This window comes from Acomys minous (genome assembly GCF_964271855.1).
Source record: "Acomys minous genome assembly, chromosome: 4".
Lineage (NCBI taxonomy): Eukaryota > Metazoa > Chordata > Mammalia > Rodentia > Muridae > Acomys > Acomys minous.
Window position 1 is genome coordinate 126,082,154 of NC_140486.1, and position 23,450 is coordinate 126,105,603.

At 44.2% G+C, this 23,450-nt stretch overlaps 1 protein-coding gene across 1 annotated transcript in view; it reads left to right on the forward strand.

Annotated features, from left to right (window-relative positions):
• Nucleotides 1-23,450, forward strand: part of MAN2A1 (mannosidase alpha class 2A member 1) — a 168,163-nt gene that overhangs the window by 99,730 nt on the left and 44,983 nt on the right. Inside the window, exons 13-15 of the mRNA XM_084778114.1 lie at nt 18,849-19,014; nt 20,411-20,632; nt 21,673-21,795. Of these exons, the coding sequence (XP_084634240.1) occupies nt 18,849-19,014; nt 20,411-20,632; nt 21,673-21,795 (511 nt within the window). The remainder of the gene's footprint in view (nt 1-18,848; nt 19,015-20,410; nt 20,633-21,672; nt 21,796-23,450) is intronic.

Consider the following 23,450-nt stretch of genomic DNA (forward strand, 5'->3'; position numbering starts at 1 on the left):
GTTAACTAAACCCCTTCCCCTTGGAGTATTTAACAAAGAGCAAATCCAGATGTGAATCCCGGCCTTAGGCTCCCAATGTCTTCTGTCTTCTGACTTTTGCATGAGTCTGAATCTGTGCCGTCCTGTGACTCTGTCTGTCTGTCCCTGTGTCTCTGTCTGTCCTGTCTGCGTGTCTGTCTGTGAGTAGTGTTGTTGGACTCTCACGCCCAACTCGGGAAGGGGGGTCGCCGTGAGAGACCACGCGAGGCACAACACAGATGCAAAAGCAAAGGTTTATTGTTATTGCTGACGCACCAGGGTCCCTCAGCCTTCGGGAGGTGAAGGACCCCGAGTAGCTGTTACAGACTAGTTTTTAAGGGCAAAAAACCACAAAGCACGTGGGGTTCCTTATCAAGCTTAAACCATATGGACATTGGCAGTGGGAGACTTCTTGTGGGGACTTGGGTGTGGGTCCCTAGGGCGGTTACTAGAAACCATATGGGACTTCTGATATAGGGAGCTCGCATGTAGCTATTCTGGGAACTAGGGTGGGACTCTGAGGCTGGTAGTAACGAGAACTGGGAGAAGCCTCTGGGCAGGGCAAGCAAGCGTCTTACATTTTATAATTTTATAATTTCTCAGTGTCTGTGTACATTTGTCTGTTTCTGTGTGCCTATAAATGGGTTTTGCTCTGTTTATTGAACAGCACAGAGAGCATGGCATGGGGCAGGAATGGGACACTTTACAGAAGTCTTTGACAGTTCTGCAGGAGGGCCTGCCCGTCACTGACTCTGAACGATCCCAACCAAGCCAGATGTTGTTTATCAACCAGTGTCCTTAAATGGTTATGAGCTGGTACGTGGGTGCTACGAATCAAAACTGGTCCTCTGAATGAACAGCTTGCACCCTTAACCAGTGATTTGTCTTTGCAGTCTCAGTTACGTTGTTTTCTTAAAGGCAGATTAAACAAACGGTTTGAGGCCATAATAGGATAGTAGTGTTAAGTCCTAAGAGACCTCAAGGTGTGTTATTAACTCTGGCTGTGAGGTCCAGCAGAAGTTCCGTCCGTCTCTCAGAGTGTAAGAGACAGTTTCACAATATTGCCTCACTCAGGTCTTTATTGGGGACTTTTTAAAAAATGACAATCAATTTTAGAGTCAGTGTTATCATCTTTGCTTATGATTTTTGTAAGTGTGATTGTGTTTCCCTTTTGTGACCTAGCACTGCTTCTTGTACGTGCAGTGCTTTACTTTGTTAATAGGTTCAGCCGCTGTAACTGAAACTTAGTGTCGTCACAGGCAGGGGTTGATTGTGCCCTGTGAAGGAGTTTCCCAGCAGGCAGCTGAAGCCTCATGATCCGATCTCCGGCATCATCATTAGCCCAGGCTCCTTCTGCCTTTCAGCTCTGCCACTCTCAGCTCACGGCTCTTAATCTTGTGGGTCGCTGGTGGATCAGGCTTCTCTAGTCATTGCGTGTGTGGTCCATCGTAAAAACGATGGAGGCTTCCGTAGGAACGTAATAAGTTGCTCAGGACCTCCACTTAGTAGTAACGATGACTTACTGGCTAGAAGAATGCAGATGTCCATTTGGGGTGTGTGTGTTCATGTGTGTGTGTGTGTGTGTGTGTGTGTGTGTGTGTGTGTGTGTGTTCATGTGTGTGTGTGTGGGTGTGTGGGTATGTTCATGTGGGTGTGGGTGTGTGTTCATGTGTGTGTGGGTGTTCATGTGTGTGTGTGTGTGTTCATGTGTGTGTGTGTGGGTGTGTGGATATGTTCATGTGGGTGTGGGTGTGTGTTCATGTGTGTGTGGGTGTTCATGTGTGTGTGTGTGTGTGTGTTGCTAAGGATTGAAGAATTTGCACATGCCAGGCAAGGGTTCTACCACCGAACTGTATTCTTACCAATCTTTTGAATGGTCCCCCACCCCCTCAAAACAGAACTGTTGCCAACCTGCAGCAAATTGGATTTCTATTCATCAGTGATTGCTGTTGGGTTGGCAGCTGCTGCTTCTACTCAGGCTCGTTAACCAGATCAAAGAGTGGCTGCCATTTATATTGGCTGTTTTTCCTTGGCACTATTAACTGGGGTCCTCCATTGTATACCATCAGATATGCTGAGCAAGTGAGCTTTTCTGTAGAGCGAGAAAAGTCTTAAAAATTTGACCTCAAGACATAAGTTAGGTAGAAAAATAGAATTAAACACTTATTAATGGAAATGAGAAATTTCATTTTTTTTATTCCAAAACTAAGATACAATTAGATCCTGAAAAATTAAGAATCAGTAATATATAAAGTAGAAGCCTGTGAAATAAAAATAAGTATCTCCTGCTGGGTCTAGGGGTATTAAAATGTTAAGAAAATGAGCCGGGTATGGTGGCGCATACCTTTAATCCCAGTACTCTGGAGGCAGAGGCAGGAGGAATGATGTGAGTTCGAGGCCAGTCTGGTCTACAAAGTGAGTCCAGGACAGCCAGGGCTACACAGAAAAACCCTGTCTCAGAAAAACAAAACAAAACAAAACAACGAAATGGAATGTTTGTAGGCAGTTTTTCGTACCAGGATCACAGTGAAATAAGGTTTTTATTCCCACGTCATCGTCCTTTCATCAAGCCTGCCTTGCATTCTCTGTGCATCCATGAAAGTTGTGTTGTCTTGGTCCTTTGATTTCTTGAGAATTACTTCCCAGAACCTACACAATGTCTTTTTGTTATGGTCTCTGAAATAGCATCTGCAATATGGTGTGCGGTGAAAGCCAGTCTCCATTGTCTTGCCTGAAGCCTTCAGAGGGAAATATACTTGTGAGGGATTTTTGTTGTTGTTGTTTCTAATGTTAGGAAAAGTCATATGTATCCATGGGATAAAACCGCAGATTCTGCTAACGTCTCTGGATGTTCACGTCAAACATGATAAAGATCCTATATTGCATTGTATGAGTTCACTGTAGGTTTTCCCACTAAATGAGTTATGAAAACTCTTTATTCCGCCCCCCTCTCCTCCTCAAGCTTTTTGGATTTTGTAGATGACAGGTCAAGAAGAGTAGAGTAGCGGCTTTGGAAATGTAAGAACTTGACTAAAGCAATTAGCCACTTCGTACAAGACCCTGCCACAGAGTGCGCCTTAGCTATTCTGAGCTGTGCCAAGTTCTAAGTATATGCTCTGCACTTTCCACGTTTGGGCCTTTCTCTCTGTTTCGGTCCCTTTAAGACCTGTTGAGCACCGTGCCACTCCAGGAACATGCGCCGGCTCACTACATTGCACTGCAGTTTCTAAGCGTGAAACGTGCCGGCATTGACCCCGAAGTCTCGCCAGGCTCTGTGCCCCTCGTGTTTGCTCGCTATCAGAACCCACTGTTTAGCTTCTGTTTCCTTATTCTGTTGTTGCAGTCCCAGCAATAACATTTCTTAGACAATTCTTCCCCCGGGGCAGTTTAACGTCTATAATAGCTCACCTTAATGTGACTGTGAACTACGTACATTTTAACTGTCAGAAGTTTGGAGAAACTGTTTCTTTGTAGGCCAGTGGCTCCCACTGGTTTTAAGAGGTGCACAGTGTGTGGACTTGGGCTCCTCACAGCTTCTAAGGGATGCTGTCTGAAACCAGGCCTTTTGTCATTGTCGCTTGATTTTAAAAGACGCGACCTTGTGGTTTTCTAATTAGTCGGCTGTGATTTTGTTCCTTGGAACAAATTATTTTCACTTTTACTTGTGGAAGTAATTAGGTAGATTACATTACAATGATGGTTTTGAGTTTTATTTTTGAAACGTGATGGTGGCAATGCAGTTAAGAGTTCAAAGAACACCTGCTAAGTGGCCTGGCTAGTCTGTATTCTAATTGTCCTTTATTATATTTTTAAATCAATCTTCTGAAAACTAGCCATACGGTTCTAGTTTATTGTCAGATTATTATATAATTGATTAGGTTTGCACACAGTATATTTTAGTTATGTGGTTGGCCTGATGAAATTAAAATGACTGGTGGGGCCTCATAGCATCGTGCAACCTCCCCTTAATACCTGTTTGTGTAGAATTACAATGATGTATTCTGATCCTTCATGCTATGAAGACAAATAAGAGTAAATACCACATACACAGTCCAGCAAAGATTGGAAGTTCTATTTTTAGGCTACTTAGAAGTTTGTAACTTTAAGGATGGGGGGGGGGCTCAGTTAGGAGTTGCTGGCATTGATGCTGGTGCATCTGGCCCAGTCTCTCAGTGATGCCCAGTTCTGCTCTCCTGGACTTGGACTCACTAAGTGTGTGGGCACTTGAAGTACTTTAAACATGCAGACTCTGAGTGATTGTGAGTGCTTTTCAGGGAGGGTTAGGGACTACTGGTGATGGTGTGGCAGGTTCCATTAGCAGCTTTTTTTCCCCCCTGGCTTCTTGCACCCAGTTTCTAGCTTCCTGGAGATTCCTTTGCATGTCCCGCCCTCAGGCCTGCTGGGGTTGTGAATATTAGGGGAAAGCAGTACAGAGCTTAGAAAGAAGTGATGTGGCATATTTTAAGGTCTCCCATTCGTCTGAACCAGATCAATAAAGGGTGTGCTGCAGGAGGAGGAAGGAGAAGGAGGTTAGTGAAGGCGTCCTGACCCTGAAGAGGTTGGCGAGGCCTTCCCCAACCCCCTCCCCCCCCCCCCCCCCGGCCGGTTTCAGAGCACTTCATAGATAGAGCCTGTGGACTCTCACATTCCATCCATATTGGAAAATAGCAAACACACACACACACACACACACACACACACACACACACATATGGCAAGAATATTGGGCCACTTAGGAAGACATTGCTGGGTTTCGTATTTGTTGTGTGTTCTCAATCCATGCCGAGAGTGAGCCAAGCGGTTGGAGGGTGTGTGTCTTTCTTTGGAATGCGTTCCTTGTCTGCCTCAACCCCATGGCTGCGCTCACTGTGAGAGCAGTCTCTCTGGTGTGTTGGGTCTCCCTCAAACAGTGCGCTGCATACACGAGAAGGATTCTTTTCTAGGGCCACTGTTGTTTCTAACAGTGGTTTTCAGACTAGAAAGTGGCTGGCATTTTGTAGTTTTCCCGTATGACACCTCTCTAACAGGAAGGCAGACAGCGCCAGGAAAACCTCGTTTTCTCCTCTGTTCATCTGGAAACTTGGTAGATGCTAGATTTCTCTCATCAATAAAGATACACAAAGAGAATGTGAACTCTGGACAGGACAGCTTTATCTTACTGTGTTAAGTGTGACGATTTTTATTTGTGAAAATCATCCTGTTTACGTACTGTGTGTTCTTCCAGACCGGCAGCGTTTACTCATCAGGGAGATGAGGTTTCCTTCCAGTAGATGAAAATTACATTTTGACTGAAAAATCATTTCTTATGCAGTCACCCATAAATATAATGCCTTTTGCTGTCATTTCTGGAAATGACTACAGATGTGATTCTGAATTGACAAGAAAATAGAACATCTTAATGTTTTAGGTGAAACAGATGGTATTTTTGTTTTAGACAAAACTCTTTAGGGTAAAAGCAGGTTGACTGGTGACAACACTCCTGGGATCAGCTAAATTAAATACAAGTTTTCTGTCTGTCTTCTTTTTAATTGATTTAGTATCAAAAGAGTTTACCATGCTTAAGAAGGGCCATTTCTCCTTTTAGCTTACTCTCTTTTACTGTTGTGCCCTAAGTGAAGTAATAAGAATCTTTAGCCTGTTTTTAGCCATAAAAATGCCAGGATTCCATGCTGGATCAACTTTGCGCACATCTCTCATTCTGGAAATGATTCTACAATACACAGAAACCCTGACGTTTGTGCTCCTGAGGGTTAATGCACTGGGTTTTGAATTGCATTTTTCTTTTGCTACAAACTGTGATGACATTTCTCATACTTTTTACTTTTTGTGTCATTGCTCTTTGTCAGATCTTACTATCAGAGTCTGCAAAGAACATGACAGCGAGGTGGGAGCAGGGCAGTGAGGTGGGAGCAGGGCAGCGAGGTGGGAGCAGAGCAGCGAGGTGGGAGCAGGGCAGCGAGGTGGGAGCAAGGCCGCGAGGTGGGAGCAGGGCAGCGAGGTGGGAGCAGGGCAGCGAGGTGGGAGCAAGGCAGCGAGGTGGGAGCAGGGCAGCGAGGTGGGAGCAGAGCAGCGAGGTGGGAGCAGGGCAGCGAGGTGGGAGCAGGGCAGCGAGGGGGGAGCATGACAGCAAGGTGGGAGCAGGGCAGCGAGGGGGGAGCAAGACAGCGAGGTGGGAGCAGGGCAGCGAGGGGGGAGCATGACAGCAAGGTGGGAGCAGGGCAGCGAGGTGGGAGCAAGACAGCGAGGTGGGAGCAGGGCAGCGAGGGGGGAGCATGACAGCAAGGTGGGAGCATGACAGCAAGGTGGGAGCAGGGCAGCGAGGTGGGAACACGACAGCGAAATGGGAGATGGGAGCAGGGCAGTGAGGTGGGAGCAGAGCAGAGAGGTAGGAGGTGGGAGCAGGGCAGAGAAGTGGGAGTGGGGCAGAGAGGTGGGAGAGGGGCAGGAGGGTGGGAGCAGGGCAGCGGGGTGGGAGCAGGGAAGCGAGGTGGCAGTAGGGCACAGAGGATTTCCACCGTATCTAGTTACATTTGGTTTCTCTGCCTGCTGAGGCACATCAGGAATAGAGCACTCAAACTCAGCTCTGGAGAATAACGTAGTCTGTCCAACAGTATACAGGGTGAGGAAACTCTTCCAGGCCGTCCTCACTTTATTACAAAACAACAGCCAGGTTTGTTCTCCCCCCTCTCACAGGAAGTAGGAACAGGTGCTCCAGGAGTGGCCAGATCCTTATCACCCCATGGGTGGCATCGTCACCCTGCCCTGCACCTGAAAGCTGGAGTTGTTACACTGATGAATCTTTGCTGGGGTGGGTGTTTAAAGAGGAGTGGGAAGGGTGACAGGATTCTGAGGCTGTAGTTGGTTTCTCTGTGGTGAGGACACAGCCCCTGAGTGCTTTAACATTTCTGTGACAAAATCAAGCAGGTGTTTTAAAGAAGATGAAGGGAAGCCAAAGGGGTAGCCGCTCTAAGTCAGAGAGCATCCGGCATCACTCGGACTATGTGGTAGGGTGGACCACTGAAGCTTCAAGGGGACTCACAATGTGGCTTATGCACGTGACGGTGACTAAATGGAAGGCTTAACACGGCCAACTTTTCTATCCTGAGACAGTTTCATGTATCCCAGGCTGGTCTTAAACTTGTTTTGTAACCAGCGACGACCTTCAGTTTCTGATCTCCGTGCCTCCCCTGACAGTGCTGGTGATGAAGGCTACCATGCTGAACTGATAGAGTGCTGAGGGCTGAGCCCATAGTCCTGTGCATGCCAGACAGCCTCTACCCAGTGGGATATACCCTCTACCTCAACAGGGTCAAACTTCTTGTTTTTAATATCTATTTTTAATGGGAGGATTTTTAGGTCAACCCCTGACTCAAAGCAAGAACAAGCAGGCGGTTCAGATGCATCCAGAAGGGCACGTGAAAACTGAAATAAGAGAAATGCAAACACAGGAATAAATCCTGGGTCCCTTGGCAAGTGTGTGTTAGCAATAGTTATTCTGAGAAGGTGACATTACAATCCATTCTTAAAATATTTTTAGAGCTAATATTTATAATTAGGCAAATTACAAGTTCAGAAAAATAATTGTAAAATAGTATCTGCCTCTTAATCTAGTCACTGCTACTTCTAGAAACCTCTTAGAAGGAGATCATAGAATAGAGATCAGTAGTAGAGTGCTTGGCGAAGATGGAGTGGTGAAAGACAAGGTTCTACAGCAATGCCCGGTTTGTACTTAGTGTAGTTTAGGCACCGCGGTGCCACTAGCTACATTTGAGCGCTAAACACTAGATCTGGGAGGGGTTTCAAGAGTCAAGTAGCCAACCCAGGTTTAGACTTAACAAAGTCAGACTCCGGTGTTGGTCAGGATATGTGTGAGGGACATCCATACCGGCGGACTCTGAGGACCTTATGTCTATCTACAACTGATGATAGATCTTTCCAGTAGAAGAAAGAGAAATCGGGATTCCCGGAGAGACAGCTGACATGATGGTCCTGTGTTGCTAGCTTTGTGTCTGCTTGAAAAGCTACAGGCATTTTGGCAAAGGGAGCCTCAGTTGAGAAAATTAGCCAGATTTACCTGTGGGCACAGGTTTATGGTGTGTTTTCTTGATTGAAAATTGCTATGGCAGTGTCAGCCTTGGGCTGGTGGTCCTAGATGCTATAAGAAAGCAGCTTGGGCAAGCCACGGGGGACAGCCAGTGAGCAGCTTCCTCCATGGCCTCTGCCTCAGCTCCTGCCTCCATGTTTTTTGCTTTGAATCCTGTCCTGACTTTCCTGGATGCTAGGCTGCAAGTTGTAAGCTGAAATATTGTTTTATTACAACAGGATAAACCTTAAAGTGGACCCCCTACAATGTCCATACCCCACTCTCCAGAACCTTATGTCCTAAAAGTAACTCTGCAGGTGCTGACTACATTAAGGGTCTTAAGGTGACATTGGTGTCAGTTTAAGATGGAAACAGTGCATTAAACACAGATTCTTATAAGAGGAATGTTCAAAAGAGGAGAAGGCCACATGACAATGGAAGCAAGGGCTTGGATACTGGAGAAGGAAACCAGGACTGAAGGATTTCAGGTGGCCAGGCCTCTAGTAGGTGAAAAGCAGAGTATTAGATTCTTCAGGGATCAGGGAAGAGGGAGGGGGAGGAGGAGGAGGAAGGAGAGGGGGAGGAAAGTGAAGAGGGAGAAGAGGAGGGGGGAAAGAAGAGGGAGGAAGGGGAGGAGTGAGAGGAGGAGGGAGGATGAAAGGGAAGAGGGAGGGGAGGAGGGAGAGGGAGGAGGAAGGGGGAGGAAGTAGAAGAGGAAAAAGAGAAGGGGAGGAGGAGGGGGAGGAAGAGGGGAGGGAGAGGAGGAAGAGAGGGAGGAGGGGGAGGAGAGGTCACTAATCACCAGATTGACCATAGAAGCCCAGAATCTAGAAGGATCAATTATCAATTTGTCTTTCTTTAAGATTTTATATAGTTTTTTAGTTCATTTCTTATTTATAGTCCAAAATATTCCTTTGTGCTTAATAGTATAACATTCTCTAGTATTTAAATTTTTTCTCAATAACTTAAAAGTTACTAATGCTGTAGCATATAAGTATACTTTTTATTGCTAAATTTCTCAATTTCAACCATTATGCTACTTAAATAAGAAATTTAATACTCTATCTAGCTCTTAAAACATTTAGATTGTTCATGTATAATATAACTAAATACTTTTGTTTATTAGTCTCTGCTTTGCTCCTTATAATTTATTTCTTTGAAAAAAATTTTTTTGAGACAGAGTTTTTCTGTGTAACCTTGGCTGTCTTGGAACTCCCTTTGTAGACCAGGCTGTGCTCGAACTCACAGCGATCCACCTACTTCTGCCTCCCTGAGTGCTGGGATTATAGGTGTGCATCACTGTGCCTGGCTCTTATATTTCTAAAAGCGGGGATTACTATATTAAAAGAGAAACACTATTTCCAAAGAAAAATATTCCTAATTTTTCTTATTCCCAACTTATAAATACTAGATATAGGAAAGATGAAAATATTTTTTTTAAATGTCTGTAATGCTTCCTCCTGAACATAGCTCTTGCTGATAATTTGGGGAAATTTCTTCTGTGTCCTTTTTCTTTTGGACTACAGTTTTGACCCATTGCTTCCGGCATCCCCTGGGGAGGGACCTGTGTCTTGTCCTTTCTTCCCCAGCCATCCTGGGCCTTGTTTCCGTCCTCGTGGCTTTCCTTCCTCTTCTCCCATTGCCTGCACTCCTGTAAGGACCCTTGTGGGGTGGATTGCCCAGGTCTGAATAATCCACTCCAAGAGCTGGGACTTAATTGCATTTACTTTAATTGCATTTTCCATCCCAGTTCATAGCTGTAGCTAATTTCTCTGTGGTGGGAGTGCTTATCATACAGAAGCACGCAGGACTTAGTGTTGGCTAATTCAGGTCACAGCTCTTGGATAGCACATTTCTGCTTGGACTTTCCTATAGGCCGGCATCCCTCTATGCTCTGCTTTTCTGTTTAATTTCCTACAATTCCGTGTTTCCCTGAGATTATTTTTCCTCTGCTTGAGGGATTTAATATTTCATTTAGTACAAGTTTGATAGTAACCAAAAATCTCAATTTCTCTCAAAAATCATCCTTTAATTTTCTGAAGAATTTTTTTTCCCTGAATACTGATAACAAGGCTGGCAGTTTCCTTATTGTTCTCAATCTCTTCAAATGTTAACCCTTCCTCTCTAATGTGTTGCCCGTTGGCTTGTTTTGCATGTTTGATTGACCCTATTGTCTCTCCTTGGGTGCTATGAAGGATTCTGAGGTTTGAGAGGACAGCATGGCCTCTCATGTGTACGGTGTGTTTGGGGAGCACAGAGAGCTTTGCTTTGTTTTTGTAATGTGTGGATTTCCTTTCTTGCCGTCTACGCATTCATCTCAGTGATTTGCTGTGTCCCTCATGTTCATTTCTAGTCACCGTTCTGTCTCGCCTGCACCTTCACTTAGATGTTCAGTGACGTCCTCTGGGCACTCGCTTCCCTGGGTAGAGCTGGGTTCACTCTCGTGACAAATGTATCTGTGGCGTTTACTCTGCACCTCGGTCCTTCCGGAATCTTGCTGGTTTGTCTGCAGTATGTTGAGTTCTACCTTCTCAAGTTCTTTAATCATGTTTTTCCTCTTACTGATACACTCATAGATAGGTTAGTTATAAGCTTGCACCATGGCATGGGTCATGTGTAGTTCTTCCTAATGCTTAGTCTTTTGGGATGCCTCCTCATTCGTACTGAGTGCTAGACACGCTGATGGAGTCCTGCCTTGCTTGATGCTATCACAGCATCCCGGAGCGCTGGATTGAAGCCAAAAGATGTCATCTCTTTCTTACCCAGCTTTCCAGGTCTTACTATTTATTTATTTATTTATTTATTTGTTGTATATGAGTGCTTTATCTGCAGAAGAGGGCATCGGTTCACATTATAGATGTTAGGAGCCACTGTGTACTTACTGGGAATTGAACTCAGGACCTTTAGAAGAGCAGGTGGTGCTCTTAACCACTGAGCCATCTCTCCAGCCCTCCAGGTCTTACTCTTTAGGCCCCACTCTAACTTTTAAACCTCACCAGGACTTAGCATGCTATTTTAATGTTGAATGAGATTAATGAATCCATTCGGGAAAGGTTTTTACATTATTTTCTTTTCTCCCCTTTTATTTCTCTCAGTAGAATTTTGTCAACTTCTGTATAATCTACTCAGTTTGGCATAAAAATTAATTTATAAAACAGCTGCTCCCCTGGTTAGTTTGTAATCACCCTGGTGACCCTCATTCTGTGTATGCCCCAAGTGACAGGAGCACGCATGCTTTTGTCTGATTTGTGACTGAAATAAGTTACCCGTTTGCTTGAGTGTCTCCCGCTCTCCTTTGTAGGTGGTGCTTCCATGCCAAAGACTCCGTGTTTGCACACAGGAAGCTCCTCTTCTCACTTTAGTTGTAAGCCGTGTGCTTACTTCGCATGTGTGCCCCTTCCGTGCCAGTGCATGGTTCCTCAACCTGCCCGCCACTACCGCGTCACCACCACCGCTGGTTCAGTGTGGCAGTGACATTTCATTTGCCATTCATCTCCTTTATATAGATCTACACATATGCACGTGCAGGCACATGCACGGGCAGGCACATACACATGCACACATGTACACATGCACGTTGAAGCAGAGCAGTTATGTTGCGAAGACTGACTGACTGACTGACTGACTGACTGACTGACCGACCTACCGGATCTCTGAAAGGGCTACCGTGGCCAAGATGGAAGTGATGAGGAAGTGAGTGGTTACCAGCCTCCGCTTGAAGACAGCTATTCCAAGGTGGTGTTCCAAGCGTTTTCTAGTTTAGCTCTTAGCAGTAATCTTCCCCCTTCATTTTATTTGATCTTGGAGAAATGAAATCTTCTGATGTCACAGTGGGAATCTGGCCTTAAATGCTTCTGACTTCCAGATCCCAGGGGTCACAGGACAGGACTTTGGTTTTTGAAATCTAACATCTCGGTACCTTTGTTTTTAATATCGTTACTTCCTGGTAGCATTTTATTCTCATAGAAAGTGAGGTAGAATGTAAAAGAACTTCAGGTCTAGAGTTTGCCATGTTTCTTAACATATTAGTTCATGCATTTCCATATTCTGAGTACTTAAATCTATTCTTTTGCTTTTGTTTCACTAGCTAGGTTACTTGGAAAAGATGAATATGTCTTTGTGTGATAGGAATATTTCAATGTACTGTGTTAAGAATCACAGAAAATGAGCTCCAGTCTTTGCTTTGATCCTAACTCTCTGTGACCTTGGATCAGCCTGCCATTTTCCTTATTTTTACAAAGGACTTGATCTTTGTACGTTTTGAGGAATAAAAATTAGCAAAATAAAAATGCACTGATAGAATTATAATGCCCCATACTAGTAGGTATTACTTATGAATGATAAGTAATTTTTTATTTAATTTTTTATATTATTCAGTTATGAACCATCTATTGAATGTTTTTCCATGACAGTCACTGTGGTACACATTGCAAGTTACAATTATTTTTTATAGACCCTTCTTATGTTTGCTAAAATATTCTTAATTTGCACATATAGAAGACCCAAAAATATTTATTTTAATCTTCCCTACACAGTCATAAAGATACGTAGCTTTTCAAATATTTCCTTGAATGCTGTTTTGGCTTAGTGCATACAATGAGATCATCAGATTAAACCCTTAGTACATATTATAAGGGGTTTTTTCCCCTGCCTTTATTTGTTTGTAGTTTTCTTTTACTTTAAGTGTAAATCACTTTGTGTCTACCATGAGTTTCCTGAGGAAAGAGTCTCCATGAGCATGCTCAGAGCAGCCGAATAGAAAGTTCTTCACACGTACTTGGCAGTGTAGGAATCTCCACAGAGAAGCCCAGCTGCCAAAATGACCCTCACATACTTGACTATGAGCCATTTAGTTAAGAAAATGGCTCTGAGCCTGGCACACAGACGCACATCTGTAATCCCAGCACTCAGGGAGGCAGAGGCAGGAAGATCTCTGTGAATGGAGACCAGCTTGGTCTACAGAGTGAGTTCAGGACAGCCAAGGCTATACACAGAATCCCTGTCTCTAAAACAACCAAAAACAACAACAACAACAAAAGAAAATGGCTCTGAGCTTATGGCGTTTTTAGCCCTGTAGGTCTTGGTGACATATCTACCTCTCAGAAGGATCCTCACGAGGAGGATGGAGTGCTGAGCCTTCCCGGGTTCTACGTACTCCTGAGGACTGTCCCACACCTAAGCAGTGCTCCACACGGTACTTAGCAGGCCCTGACCCTTCTGCGCCATTGGGAGGATCAGTGACTGCTGCAGTTGTCCTTCCTAACATGACGTCAGTTATCTCTGCTCAGAGGGCGTAGGAAGTCCAATGATCCTTGTTCTCATTGGGTTTTCAAGGACGGAGCCTTCTTGGAAGTGAAATTCTGGTTCCTCTATTAGTCTCCAGATTGACACAAGCCTCCGAGTGGCCTTTCATTACTCTCCTCCTCGCTGAGGTCCATTATCCTCCTGTTTTGTAATTTGACTGACAGGTAACAAATGAGTGCTTTTTCTTCCCGAGATGAGCTGTTCTTGAAATAATTGCCCATGACACCAAGTCACGAAGCTCTGGTGTCACAGTGAGACCTGCGAGGCCAGACATGACTTGGTGACAGATAGTGTCTGCGGAGCCAATGCTGATGTGAGCAGAACCGGAGAGGAGAAGTTATTAATAAAACAAGTTCCCTGCTCGGTTCAGGATCATGTAAAGGAGAAGCAGACCCTTCCCGTTTCCAGAACATGAGCAACACTCTTGTTACTATGGAGATAAGTGTATAGGTGGTAGCATTTACGATAGGGAAACTTCTTCAAGTCTTTCCCACCCGATGGGCTTAGAAGAACCCAGGCTTACTCTGCTGCCGTGCTGTCCGTGCCTTCTACTGCAGCAGCGGGCTTGCCTTGCCAGCTCATGCATCCCTGTGGCTGCCAGGGTTTGGTCCAGGGTGAGATTGCGGATTACTTTTCTCCCCTGGTAGCCTGCACTGCCCCTTCTGGTATTATGAAAGCTCTCCAGGAGGGGAGAAATTTCCATGACGGTACTAGTTTGATTTGTCCTTGTTCTGTGACTCACTCCGGGTGTGTGGTATCTTCAGCAATTGAGTCTTATCAAAAACAGACTGCACAAAATTCTCCGAGAGATAATATTAGGAAGAGAACCCTTGCTGAGAGTTTGGTACTGCTACTTTGGTGGCTGTTTGACCGCCAAATGTGGCGGTAGCCACGGGACTCAGTTAATGTTGAGGGTCTACTTATTTATAAGAAAATATAGTTCATGATTACGCTTTCTCTGTATTTCACTTAAAAATGAAAAAATTGGAGTTTGTATGTATGTCAGATAAACTTGTGAATCTCTAATTATGTCAGAAATTATTTTCTTAGCCCTGCATTTTATTCATTAATATCTTACATATTTAGTTTTTAAATAGATTCTTGGCACAAAAATTACATAATCATTCAATACAGTAGAAGCATATTATGGCCAAATACTAATTATCTACTTAAATGAAACAAAACAAAACCCAGTTCACAGACCACCATATAACGTGATTTTATATAGTACAAAGCCAGATATGTGCTTAGAGCTATGATTAAGCGTGAGTCACTTTCCAAGTTCCCTGAGGGAAGGAATCATGCTCTACGGCTTCAGACTCTGTTGCTTCAGCTTCTGAACGCCCCCAGCCTTCATGGCTGCTCTGTCCAGACTCTTTAGCAGCAGGCTAAGGAAGCTGAGTGTTCTTCCAGCTCCTGGGTGTACTCTAGGCCTGTACAATCCTTCACATTTTAGCTTTGGAAACCTCTGACACTGTAGATTCTTAGCAGTGAATTGCTCATTTAGGGCACTCTAGAATGTGTTCCCACTGTTCTCCCCTAGTGCACTGTAGGAGTCTCATACAGTCCCTCTGGTCACACAAAATCCCAGTACTGTGATTGTCCATGTGTGTATGACCAGAGGAGAGCCAGGAAAAGTCTGTGGCTACAAACACCGAGAGTATACAAATTAGTTGTAAAGTTTGCCTGATAAGTCTGCTGGACACCCCTCCTCAAGCTCCACGATGACTTTCCTTGAAATTGCTTCCGGGGTTAGGAATGGGGTTTAATGAGCGGTGGGATTTAGTGTTCTTTGTAAATATGTTTGTGACTGGTGCTTTCTCTCATCTGCTCCTGTCCATGTGTGTGGCATCCCAATGAGTCAGTGAATACAGGGCTGCAGGTTAGGTCCTTGTGACCTGCTGCGTAGACCTACAAGCCTACAGGACTTAGAGATAGCCTTACAATTATATTACCTGCCGTACCTTAAAACAATATTGAGGACATAAATGTGTCTCTCCCTAAGCAGTTTATAAGTGAAATGGTTTATAGGCTTTGTTCTTTATCATCTTTGATTGCATGTTTTCTTCCTGTGCCCTTCATTTTGCTCTGTTAGGTACTTTATTTCTTAATGTAGGCTTGTAACGTGTGTGACAATGGAGATGCATGGGCACAAATGTATGACAACTCTGGGATGCAGCTGAACAAATGGAAGCTATTTCTCTACTGCTCTAGATGCTAGTGGTGACGGAGAGACGGGGCCTATCTAGCTCTCTACTGCTCTAGATGCTAATACTGATGGGGAGATGGGTCCTATCTATCTCTCTACTGCTCTAGATGCTAATACTGATGGGGAGATGGGTCCTATCTAGCTCTCTACTGCTCTAGATGCTATGATGATGGGGAGATGGGGCCTATCTAGCTCTCTACTGCTCTAGATGCTATGGTGATGGGGAGATGGAGCCTATCTAGCTCTCTACTGCTCTAGATGCTATGATGATGGGGAGATGGGTCCTATCTATCTCTCTACTGCTCTAGATGCTGTGGTGATGGGGAGATGGAGCCTATCTAGCTCTCTACTGCTCTAGATGCTATGGTGATGGGGAGATGGGGCCTATCTAGCTCTCTACTGCTCTAGATGCTATGGTGATGGGGAGATGGGGCCTATCTATCTCTCTACTGCTCTAGATGCTATGGTGATGGGGAGATGGAGCCTATCTAGCTCTCTACTGCTCTAGATGCTATGATGATGGGGAGATGGGGCCTATCTAGCTCTCTACTGCTCTAGATGCTATGATGATGGGGAGATGGGGCCTATCTAGCTCTCTACTGCTCTAGATGCTATGATGATGGGGAGATGGGGCCTATCTAGCTCTCTACTGCTCTAGATGCTATGGTGATGGGGAGATGGGGCCTATCTATCTCTCTACTGCTCTAGATGCTATGGTGATGGGGAGATGGGGCCTATCTAGCTCTCTACTGCTCTAGATGCTATGATGATGGGGAGATGGGGCCTATCTAGCTCTCTACTGCTCTAGATGCTATGGTGATGGGGAGATGGGGCCTATCTATCTCTCTACTGCTCTAGATGCTATGGTGATGGGGAGATGGAGCCTATCTAGCTCTCTACTGCTCTAGATGCTATGATGATGGGGAGATGGGGCCTATCTAGCTCTCTACTGCTCTAGATGCTATGATGATGGGGAGATGGAGCCTATCTATCTCTCTACTGCTCTAGATGCTATGATGATGGGGAGATGGGGCCTATCTAGCTCTCTACTGCTCTAGATGCTATGGTGATGGGGAGATGGGGCCTATCTAGCTCTCTACTGCTCTAGATGCTAATACTGATGGGGAGATGGAGCCTATCTATCTCTCTACTGCTCTAGATGCTATGATGATGGGGAGATGGGGCCTATCTAGCTCTCTACTGCTCTAGATGCTATGGTGATGGGGAGATGGGGCCTATCTAGCTCTCTACTGCTCTAGATGCTAATACTGATGGGGAGATGGAGCCTATCTATCTCTCTACTGCTCTAGATGCTATGATGATGGGGAGATGGGGCCTATCTAGCTCTCTACTGCTCTAGATGCTATGGTGATGGGGAGATGGGGCCTATCTAGCTCTCTACTGCTCTAGATGCTGTGGTGATGGGGAGATGTTTCTAATCTGCCTAGGCTGTTGATGAATCTGCAGTTAGCATGTTTTCTAGGGAAAACATTTGAGGTAATAAGTATTCACCAGTGAATCAGGGAACAGTACCAGCCTCTGTCTTTCAGAAATGCTGGTTTATTTGGAGGTAATATTGTGTGCATGAGCCGTAACGTGAGATCACGAGCCATGCTGATTTGCCGAGGTCCATCCCTTGGTGGTGTGCAGCAGTATTAGGAGAGGTTGGGATGGTGAGGAAAGCAAGGATGTGAGGGCTTCAGTGGAGAACTGAGAGAACCACAGGAGAAAGGAAGAAGGCATCAGATAATCTTTTACAAATAACTGTGTTTGAAACCAACCTATAAAGTTGAAATGTACTCATGCAGGATGTCAAAGATTCTGCCAACATCGCAGCTCACGTTTGTTTATACTAAGAATTAGATGTTCTTGTTGGTGTTGATGGAAGTTAACTCTTATCGTCTTAATTTTCCCTTGGTTGGCTGGGTCCCCTACCAAAACTTTTTTATCAATAGTATTTATCATAAAATATGTGCCTTTTTATTAATAAGTGGCTTCACTGTAATTAGATTCTTTTCATCCCATGACCAAGTTTCTTGAGCATAGCAACAAAGACCCTGTCTACGTAAAATGTGCCTTGTGAGATCTGCGCATAGAATCATGTTTGCCACAGTGTTTTCCTGATCTAAATGAATGTTAGCTTTTTATTTGAAGTTAATCATGCCTAAATTGCAAAGACAAATTATGCTTACGTTAGTCAACACGATGAGCCAGGGACCAGAGTTAAAGTGGTGACTGATTCCTTTAGGTGACTGAAACAATGCTTACATGTCACTTGGGGGACTCGGAGCATGTTTAATGTGCATATTAGGGTGAACCATTGGCAGACAATCTCACTCTTAGAAAGTGCTTCTGTCGCGCACGTACTGAGCTGAGTTGATTGGTTTTTCTGTGTAGCCCTGGCTGGAACTCGATCTGTAGACCAGGCTGGCCTTGAACTCAGAGATCTGCTGCCTGCCTCTGTCTCCTAAATATTGGGATCAAAGGCATGCACCACCACACCGTGCTTCCCTTCGCATTGTCTATGGCTAAGGAGTGATGTAGCTGTTCTAGTTTGCATTCCCACCAGCAATGAAGGAGTGTTCCTCTCTCTCCACATCCTCAACAGTATGTGGTGTTGCTTGAATTTTTGATCTTAGCCGTTCTGATGGGTGTAAGATGGAACCTCAGAGTTGTTTTGATTTGCATTTCCCTAATGACTAAGGATGTTGAGCATTTCTTTAAATGTTTCTCAGCCATTGGATATTCCTCTGTTGAGAATTCTCTGTTTAGTTCTGAGCCCCATTTCTCAATTGGGTTATTTGGTTTGGTAGTGTTTAATTTCTTGAGTTCTTTATATATTTTGGATATTAGACCTTTGTCAGATGTAGACTTGGTAAAGATCTTTTCCCAGTCTGTAGGCTGTCGCTTTGTTCTGTTAGCAGTGTCTCCTGCCTTACAGAAGCTTCTCAGTCTCATAAGGTCCCATTTATTAATTGTTGTCCGTAAGGCCTGGGCTGTTGGTGTTCTGTTCAGGAAGTTGTCCCCTGTGCCAATGTGTTCCAGGCTCTTCCCCACTTTTTCTTCTAACCAATTTAGTGTCTCTGGATACAAGGGATGGGATAACAATTTAGATATAATATGAATAAATTAATAAAAAATTTTTTTAAAAAGGAGTGACACAGAAGCTTTTGGAAGAGTGTTAGAGACAGAAAGGGCCTTTGGAGTGCACTGTTGACACAGCTGTCTTTGCAGGTACCTTGTGGTCTACAACCCCTTTGAACAAGAGCGGGACTCAGTGGTGTCAATCTGTGTGAACTCGGCCTCAGTGAAAGTGCTGGCTGATTCAGGGAAACCTGTGGAGGTTCAAGTCAGTGCCGTCTGGAATGATGTGAAATCTACCTCACAGACAGCCTATGAGGTATGTGATAGCCACAGGACTAAAAAGACACTGTAAAAAGGATGAAAGAAGAAGAGCAACAAAAAACCCAGTCCAGATACATAGCTTGTACCTGCATGGTAACCCACAACAACAACAACAAAGCTTGTACCTGCATGGTAACATACAACATGCCCATTGAGCTGCCATGTTGGAGTCAAATCCATACCAAAGGATATAACTGGGTGGCTAAGTGACACTAAAGGAAAAAAATTAATATTTTTAGAAGGTATCGTTTTACTAGCAGGGTTCGTATATCACTCTTAAGTATGCATGTTTTAACTAGATTCTAAAATAATAAATTAAGTAAATAATTTTGGAATTTTTGTGTCTAACTGAATAATTATACTCAGAGAACTTAGACAACTGGCACTATTTTTAATAATAATGTTGGTTTGTTGTAATTTTTCATAACAATGGTGACTTTTTGGGGGGAAGAGAGATTTTTTAATTAAGATCATTAAAATATCTTTTTTGGAAATTTAATGATGGAACACTGGACTCAACCTATAGAGAGTCTCCCACCCCCCACCCCCACCCCCCACCCCCACCCCCGTGTGTGTATGTGTGTGTGTGTGTGTGTGTGTGTGTGTGTGTGTGTGTGTGTGTGTGTGTGTGTTCAGTAAACGGTTTTTAAATGAACCGCATATCACTAGAAACATTTAAGTATTTGGGCTCTGGGGGTGATTTAAATACTTTTGGAGACACAGTAATAAATGAGCAATGTAAGAGGGGTTATGTCTGCTTTGTAAACTCACTGCTGCTGCATCTCAGATAATCATCGTTCTGCAAATAAAATGTCAAGTAGAGTCCAAGGTCAGGTCAGCATTACAGTCGGCGTCCCGTCTCAAAAGTGAAATGGGTCTTTCAGACAGGGTCCAGCTCACTGTGCCTCCTGCAGGCCTTGCCCAGTGTGTGTTCACTCCAAGGCAGCTTCGATGGCCGGTGCTGGCCGAACTGGCCGATATCATATCTATGGAGCAATGCTTATCTTCTTCGCATACTGTAATATAATTTTACCAAAGGATTCCTGATAACTAGGAAGAAATCATGATTTACACTAAGTCCTTACCTTCTGGAGAGTTTCTGCCTTGAGGCTTGTATTGAGTATACTGTGGAACATTTGAAGGATGGTTATATAATTTCATAGAAGCAATGGAAACATGGGTGCTTTTGGTCAGCCTTTCACCCTGAGGTGTTAGCTTCCTGGGTTGACTGAGGTGTGGATGGCCCAACTGAGCTGCCAAAGCGTTTGTAGAATAAGATGTCCTCTTTCTAAGAGTTTGGTAGTTTGATGTTTTAACCACAAATATAAATGCTGTACCTTGGTTGCTAGATTTTTTTTTTTAAATAATAATGCCCTCTCTTGTCTTTAAAGGTTTCTTTTCTGGCTCATATGCCACCACTGGGACTGAAAGTCTACAGGGTCTTGGAGTCACAGAGTTCAAGTACACACCTGGCGGAATACTTCCTGTATAATAACGACGGACTAGCAGAAAGCGGGCTCTTCCACACGAAGAACATGGTGGATGCAGGGGAAGCCATAACTATAGAGAACCCCTTCCTCACACTCTGGTTTGACCAGTCTGGGCTCATGGAGGTATGTTCTGAATAATTTTGACAACCGTAGACCTCGCTGTGTTTCCTGCTTGTGTCTGTGACTGTGCCGAGGGGGACAGCCCTCCTACCCAGGGTTGCGGTGGACACTCTTGAGACACAGGATTGCTTAGCTGCTGTCTCCCTCCCATGGCCACCTGCTGCTCACAGGATGCTGTGCAGAACTGCTGGCTATCCATTAGGTAAGTGTGGGGGCTGAAAGTGTTTATCGAAACGTTGGAAAACAGTGTTAATGGGATGAAATACTTACTGAGTGTAATGCAAAGTGAATTTTTAAAAGGTTAATTCTGACTTTTAGTTCACTTTTATTGTATTTTGACCCATGCATCTTGGCAGTTATAATAAGTCTCCTTTTATAGAAAGTTTGAGAAGCATAAATCTTAGTCCTTTGCTCCTTGCTAAAGTATATTGTAACATTTTTGTTCCTATTTTAAGGGTTTAAAATCTGAGGCTAAGTATAAAATGTTGACGCTAACCAAATATTTCACACATTAGAGACTTACTTTAACATTTTTACGTCTCACTCCACCTCCTCTTCTTTTCTTTTCTGAGACAGGATGAGACTACGTAGTCTAGGCTTGCCTGGAGCTCATTCTGAAGCCCAGGCTAACCTTCAACTTAGACAATCTTTCTGCTGTAGCCTTCCAAGTTACATAACCCAAAAAAAAAAAATCATGTGTATGTGGGCTTTCCTCCCATGCAGGTGTGCCCCTGGGTGTCCCTGAGGTGATTCCCAAGAACTGGCGTTATTTACAGAGGGTGGTGACCTGCCATATGGACACTGGCAGTGAAACCAACTGCTCTGAACCGTGGAGCCATCTCTCTCTCTAGCCGTACTTGAGCATTTTTAACCTATCCTGGTAGATTTTGTTGTCTTTTTTATTTTGATCATACCCACAGTCCTTCTTTTCAGTTTTCTCTTACCGCCTTTATATATTTTGTATTTCCATTCTTAATTCAATCTTAATAGTATTTTGGTAATGAATTGCTGTCTGTCTGTTTATTCTGTTTTATAACCCTTAGAAAGTGAAAATGAAAGAAGAAAGCAAACAGCATGAAGTAAAGGTGCAGTTCCTGTGGTACGGAACCACAAATAAAAGAGACAAAAGTGGTGCCTACCTCTTCCTGCCTGATGGGCAAGGCCAGGTGAGCGTTGCTCCCACACATGGTGGGCTTGCTTACTGGAGGGGCGGGGGCTAAGGACAGAGATAAGCCGGTCTCGCTGCTTTAGCCTCAGAGATGGATCAGCTCTTGGCTGTGGAATCATATTTGTCCTTAGTAAAGGTTGGCAGGTTATTCTTGAAAGTTTGATGTGCCAGGGAGGCACAAACAATGGGTGTTCTCCGTGAAGAACGCTAACCTTCTCCACTTGGCTCCCGGGGAGGTGATTTGAGGTACTGCCGAGCTGCGCAGCACTGTGCACGTAGAGACTTGAAGTGCTTGCCCCTGAGGGGAAACCACTGCTCACTCGATCACGTCTCCCTGTTCTTCAGGGATTTTAGTAAACAGTTTTTTCCTACTCTTGACTGTAAAAGCAACACATACGGAGTCTGGCACAGTTTGCGAGTGTAGCTAACGTGAAGAAAACAATGAAACTTACAGTGGTCGGCAGCCCCGTGAGAATTACTGCCAACGTTTGGACATGATTTTTATCTTCTTTGAGCGTAGCCACACACACACCCCATTTTGTCTTACTGCCTTTACGTATTTTGGGTTTCGTTCTTAACCCCATCTGGCGGCATGTTCATTGGAAGCAGAATCCTAACCCTGGCTTTAGCGTGTCAGAATGTCCGAATGTTGCAAGTCCACTTGGGAACACGTCCTCACTAGAGTGACCTGTAACTGGCTTTCTTGGTAGCTTCTTTTCCCAAGAAGCCGAGCAGAGGCGCTCTGGGTCAGTGTGTGAAGCAAGGCTCTACGGGCTCGTAAATCTTATTGATTCTCTTGCCTTGGAAGGACTGTATGAAAGTTCATTCCCACCTATGTTTTTTGACTCTTTCCCGAGCCCTGAGAATTGCCCCATCGAAGATGCTGCCTAAACATTGCTTTTTCCCATTTCCTTCATGTTTCCCTACCTCAGGCTGAGTTAGTCTCAGTAACGTTTTGTTGCCCAGTGACTAACCATCAGAGAAAGATATTTTTCTTCTACAACTTAGAGAAGCTGCCCACTAAAATGATTAGCTTTTTAGGGATTATATAGGCCACCCTGGGGTGGTTTGTTTGTTTATGTTCACGCCCGTGAAAGATTGCAGGTGAGTTAGAGCTTATAGGATTTATCCCAGAATGAGTTGGGAATCTTACTTCTAAGCCATTTGGATGTGCCTCACTTAATAGCTTTTTTTCATTTGATAATTATTGTTTCAGAGTCTTTGTTTTAAAAAAAATTTTTTTTAACTAAGACTGGATCTCAGTATGATTATAGCCCAGGCTGGCTTCAAACTCATGATCCACCTGCCTCAGCCTCTCACTGTGACTATGGAATATTATATATGGATAATATTAATATAGTAATTAATATAGTAATTAAGTTATCTATAACGTTAGATGAAACAATTAAGAAAATATTACAAAGGGTAAAGTGACAACATCAGGGAAGGAGATGGCTGGCTGCTGTATCAGAAGAGAGTGGTGCCCAGAAAACTCTGTCCTGTTCCCATCCCCTGTACCCATTTTCTACTTGTGTGTTAATTATGCAAAAGAGCTTCGCAAGTGGTACACATTTTATTGGCTTTAGTGTCTCTTTCTTTGGGAAAGACGCAGGCTTGCAGTAAAGCCACACGGTTCTGAGAGTCTCTCACTGC